The sequence below is a fragment of the Sapajus apella genome, unplaced genomic scaffold (genome assembly GCF_009761245.1).
Source record: "Sapajus apella isolate SASKATOON/1434 unplaced genomic scaffold, GSC_monkey_1.0 scaffold7, whole genome shotgun sequence".
Classification (NCBI taxonomy): Eukaryota; Metazoa; Chordata; class Mammalia; order Primates; family Cebidae; genus Sapajus; species Sapajus apella.
The window spans coordinates 37,314,415-37,320,414 of NW_022436947.1; the positions used below are offsets into that span (position 1 = coordinate 37,314,415).

A 6,000-nucleotide genomic window follows, 5' to 3' on the forward strand; every position below is an offset into this window, starting at 1 on the left:
TGCTTAAGTTGGCTTAGCTGTTGCTCCATAGATAAGAGGATTCTGCATGATTTTTGAGTAAAGTGAAGGCAGTGTTTGAGGAAAAGTTTACTGAATATGGTGTGCCAAATCAATTGCAGTACGTGTCGGAAGGTATGCATGCACATTTACAATTATGCATTCAGTTATACTTTCTTAGTATTTCAGGGGTTTCCTTTTAGTGTTTTTTTTTTCCACCAAAGGAAAGAATTAAGTTAAGGAGCTAGTTCAGGGGCCCATAATAGCTCAGGGAAAGAACTATAAGGGGACCAAGGATGCTGGCAATAAGACATCAAGTGCCAGTCCCAAGATTTTGTGAATAAAGAAGCAACAGGGTAATTTTTCTTGAACATTGGATTAGTTCAATACATTAATTCCTTGGTTTTTGTTTTTGTTTTTGTTTTTTTGTAACTTGATTTTACATAGGCAGCAGATAGTACTTATAGAAGCTAATAAATAATGGATAAATTTGTGTCATCATTCAACTATGACATTGAAACTGATAAACTTAGTTGATACATGTAATATTGTCACATGGAGGGGATGGGATGGGGAGGATAGTAAAGCTACCTAAAGACAAAAGATTTTTTAAAATCTTTTTCTCTACAGTATCTTCAGAATATATTCTTTGTTTCCATTTTATTGTTTCTAGCTTTTGATACTACTGAAACCTAGGAGCGATGTTATTAGCACCTTATTTTATTTTATAAAATATATACCAATTTGAAGTCCTTTTATCAGTATTTTAGCACAGATGCTATTGCTTTTTGGTTATACATAACCTGACAAAATTCAATGTTTGTCTTTTCCTTTGAGATATTTTATTATAAATTTTCTTTTGCAATGATCAAACTATACAATTATCTTGTTTTAAAGGTGTCTATATTTTACAAGTGCTAGTACAATATACTTAAGTATAATACCTATTATACTAAGTAAAGCATCACTTTACATCTTACTAGCATATTGATGATTGATAATGCAGCAGATTATACTGCTCAGAACAAAATTACCCTTTCCCTCTCTTTTACCCTATTTCAAATTCATGTCATATTAATCTTCATGTTGGAATCATATCACATGACATGTGCATTTTATGTTTTGGTGGAATTAGGGAGAAAAGGCTTTGGGATCATAAGAGTATTGAGGAAACTCAATGAATTTGAAAACAACTGATAGGCTCACTCTTATAAACCACATATTGATGCCACGTATGGATATATTGTCACTCAAGTCAGAGTGTGAGAATATGATCCTTCAGTGATGCTGCAGCTCACGATCCTTTTTAAAGGACCATGCCAAAACATTAACAGCTATCACTACTAGTATTGTACAATTTCCTACAGGACCCTGAAATCCATCTTCAGTATTTTTATCAGCTTCGCACACACCATGTATGTATAAATGTGTATATGTACATATGTGGGGGAATATATACATGCATATTTATAATTATACATTTGGTTACAGTTTCTTAGTATTTTATGACCTTTTTTCAGTGGAGTGTCTCTTTCCTAAGGCTGTGTTTATAAAATATAACCCAGATGCTTACAGTTTGAGGAAGACAAGGGAATTTAGCATTCTGAGAAAAACTGACATCTTTATTTTGTCCCATGGGACTGCATGAACTAGGAAGATCAAGCTGATCCAGCTGACAATCTGTTTCTTTCTTTTTGGTTTTTAAGCTTTAAATGAGAGTGTTTACTAAAGGAACCAAACGATTTTTCCTACTTGTTAAAGATATATTTAAATAAGGTAATGGGTATAGAGCACACTCTCAAATGTACCCAAGCAAATATTTTCAGGAAGCATTCAAGAATAAAAATCAAAATTCAGAATAGTTTCAGTTTGCTTTTGCTATGAATAAAGGGAATTGGGCATCTTTTCTGGTTAAGAGCTCACTCATTAAAAGACAGGGATTTATTTCTTCAAGGCCAAAGGCAGTGAGTATAGGTCCCAGCCTTTAGTTCCTCTGTCACTGGGTGGTAATGTCAGCATGACCTATTAACCCTGAAAATATTCAAGCAAATATCAGAGTAACTTAGGACCTAGAATAGATTGCACATTCAATGATGGGACTTACATGCTCTTTCTCCTTTCCCTCCCTGCCTCTATCCTGTTTGATATTCACAGCACTCGCAAACAAAATTACATGATGAATTTTTCACGACAACATGGGCTCAGGCACTTCTACAACAGAAGACGAAGGTCACTTAGGCGATACCCATGAAGAATCAAAAAGTTTTCTTTTTCCTTCCAACATGTGATGTGTTGCTCTCCATTCTTTTAAATCTCGCACTGCATCTGATATCAGGAAATCTCTGTGAAGGACTGGGTGATTACCTGAAAGCCCTTCTCAAGACCGAGTGTACACCACTTTCCCACACTGTGAACTAATGACAAGTGACTTATTTGCTTATAAGTAAATGTCTTCATGTTGATGTGTCCGTGGAAGTTGTGATCTGTTGTAATATCAGTTACAGTGGCAGTATTGACAATAAGAAATAGTTTAACAGAAAAATGAAGTTTAAGCACAAAAAAATTTAAGAGATTTTATGTTTAAAATGGCATTTAGCACAGTATTTAACATTCTTGGTCACAAAGCTATTTAAGTGGACTGTATTTCAGCTATGTCTCATATTTTATATTATTAAATTATCATTGTCCTTTATTCTCTTCTACAATATAACACATTGAAACTGTATTTACTTGTTAGGTTGTAATATTTTGCTGCTGAATTTGGGGCTACTTATATTCTGCAGAAAATTAATTGAAATACCTATTCAAGAAGATAGTTGTAAAGATTATTGTATCTCCTTTAATATACTCCTTAAAATTGTATGTTGGTTTAGCGTTGTTTTGTGGATAAGAAAAATGCTTGATCCTGAAATATTTTCTACTTTAAATTGTGGATGAAGACCCTATTTCCCACAAAGAAGTTCCCATTTCTTTGTCTAAAGATTTTTTTAAGTGTTCTGTGGCTGATTTACTAACAGTAACTGCCATTTTGTGTCTGTGATAACAGAGTAATTTGTAAAACAGTGGATGTTTTCTCATTGTGTTTTCTTCGTGAATTGTTTTTTCTGCGGGTCATATTCATACCTTCGGAGGAAGTTGTATCAACACCAGCAACAGTATAATGGCCCTGTAGCTCTGAATGCTATTTGTGTAACTGAAAGGTTGCACTCTAGGGTGAACCAAGCTAAAAGCCCATGCTTAAATAAAAATTATGTCCAAAAGCCATTGAAGTTCATTGGTCTTCATTCATTTTTAATTAAATTTTATGTAAGATGTATAAGCCTGGTCAGGTTTGGAAATTATGATGTCAAATATTTGCACCAGTTTTTTCATCATTTATAATAGCAATTAAGAAGCCACACTTTCCATTTAGCCATTTTTCTTTATTCACCTTTTTCTGCTAATTACTCTGTAATTACACTAAGAAAAGTCAACAGATAATCCTGACAATGAGTTCATTTCTGAGAATTTTGTTAGCTGCTAATGTTTGTCTCATAATGAGCATTCATGTGTTCACTGAGTAAATATTTACTGAGTGCTATGGGCCAGGCACTGTGCTAAGTAAGTGTTGAGGATAAAATGGGGATTGAGACATTTTCCCTTCTTTATTTTAACATCTACAAAATTAAAAAATATGTTAATATTATTATTTTTTTTTAATTCAAGAGAAGAAAAAAGAATGTTAAAACTAGAGGTTTCAGCAATAGCAAACTTTCTCAATACTTTTGACCCCTCTAATGCTAAGCCTAAATACTCCTACAATGAATGAATGAATATTTTAAAGAGCAAATACACCCACTGGAGAACAGCACCTCTTAAAACACTTACATGTGAAAGAACTAATTTCAGAGGATTCTTTGTACCATAGTCCACTTTAGTCATTTTGTGTACGCAATCCTTCATCAAATATCTATTAAGGGATACCATGTGCCAAGCATGGAAAAGGGCACTAGAGATGGAATAGTGAACAAAAGGAGACACAATCTCTGCACTAAGGAAAGTCACAGTTAGTGGTGGAGGAAGATAGTTACTAATAATCACATAAATAAACTGATAACTGGGTAAATGCCTCACTAAGCACTAAATATTCTTTTTATAAGCATCTATTAAACATCTATTATATTAATGTACATTATTTGTGAAAATACCATGAATGAAGCATGTGTTTCTTTCTCAATGTGTAGTCTGGACAGAAACTCAGAAATACCAACTAATAGATACTGTAGTAGGAAGAAGTTGCTGCTGTAGATATGTATTTTGGGTCTAATGAGCGCAGAAAAGAGAGTGGTCTATAAACATCCAGCCTGGGCAACATAGTGAGACCCTATCTCTACAAAAAACTTAAAATTAGCCGAGCATGCTGGCATGCACTGTAGTTCCAGCTACTCAGGAGACTGAGGTGGGAGGATCTGGCCTTAACTGAGCCCAGCAAAGTCGAGGCTGCAGTAAGCTGCAATCCCACCTGGTCGACAGAGCAAGATCCTGTCTTAAAAAACAGTAAAAATTAAAAATTAAAAAATTGCAAATGATATCATAGTTAGTGGTGAAAAACTGGATGCTTTCTCCCTAAATTCAAGAACAAAACATTTCCTTTTACCACTTCTATTCAACATTGTACTAAAGATTCCAGCCAGAACAGTAAGTTTAGAAAAAGAAAAGGCATCCAGATTCAAAAGTAACGTGTAAAACTGTCTTCCTTGGGAAGCAACATGATCATGTGCATAGAAAAGCCCACAGAATCTATGAAAAGCTACTAGAACTAGTAATTGGGTTTTATAAGATTACAGGATACAAAATCAATATAAAAAGATCAACTGTTCTTCTTCATTGTTCATGGGAATTTAAATTAGTATAGCCATTACGAAAACTGGCATAAAATTCCCTCAAAAAACTAAAAATAGAACTACCATATGACCAAGTAATACCACTTCAGGGTATATATGGAAAGGAACTGAAATCATTATGTCGAAGGAACATCTGCACTCCCATGTTCATTGTAGCACTGTTCACAATAGCCAAGATATGGAATCAACCTAAGTGTCCAGAAGTGGATGAATGGATAAAGAAAATGTGGGACCAGGCGCAGTGGCTCACACCTGTAATCCCAGTACTTTGGGAGGCCTAGGCAGACAGATCACTAAGGCCAGGAGTTCGAGACCAGCCTGGCCAACATAGTGAAACCCTGTTTCTACTAAAACTACAAAAACTAGCCAGGCATGGTGGTAGGTGCCTGTGATCCCAGCTACTCAGGAGGCTGAGGCACAAGAATCACTTGAATCCTGGAGGTGGAGATTATAGTGAGCCAAGATGGCACCACTACACTCCAGCCTGGGTGACAGAGACTCTGTCTCAAAAAATAAAAGAAGAAAATGTGGTATATATACACAATTCAGCCTTAAAAAGAAAGGAAATCCTGGCATTTGTGACAACTTTTGGATGAATATGGAGAACATTGTGCAAGTAAAATAAGCCAGACACAGATAGACAAACATTGCACGATCTCATTTATATGTGAAATCTAATAAAGTTGAACTCCTACAAGTAGAAAGTGGACAGAGCAATGGTTACCAGGGGCTTGGGCTGGGGCTGGAGGTAGGGAGGAAGGGAGTGGAGAGTTGTTGATCAAGCATACAAAATATCAAATAGACGAATAAGAAGTTTTCAGATCTGTTGCACAGCAAAGTGACTACAGTCAATAATAATTTATTGTATATTTCAAAATAACAGTAAATTTCCAGTGTCTTACTATGAAAAATGATAGGTAAGTGAGGTGATGGATACGGTAACTAGCTTGATTTAATCCGGCCACATTGTATACATATGTCAAAACATCGAACCCCACAAATGTGTACAATTATGATTTTTCCATCAAAAACAATATTAATAAATTATTTTAAAAGGTCAGTTGTAATTTTGTGCAGTGGCGGTATCATAGCCAGTGGGATTTATCCAAAGCACAATTAT

At 35.0% G+C, this 6,000-nt stretch overlaps 1 protein-coding gene across 2 annotated transcripts in view; it reads left to right on the forward strand.

Annotated features, from left to right (window-relative positions):
- The window catches only part of RELN (reelin), a 535,951-nt gene extending 532,690 nt beyond the window's left edge, over positions 1-3,261 (forward strand). The window contains exon 65 of one of the 2 annotated variants that reach the window (XM_032276354.1): positions 2,152-3,261. In XM_032276354.1, coding sequence (XP_032132245.1) covers positions 2,152-2,248 — 97 coding nt within the window. In that variant the 3' untranslated portion in view covers positions 2,249-3,261. The remainder of the gene's footprint in view (positions 1-2,151) is intronic. The other variant, XM_032276355.1, reaches the window with a different exon arrangement.
- The last annotated feature ends 2,739 nt before the right edge of the window (positions 3,262-6,000 follow it).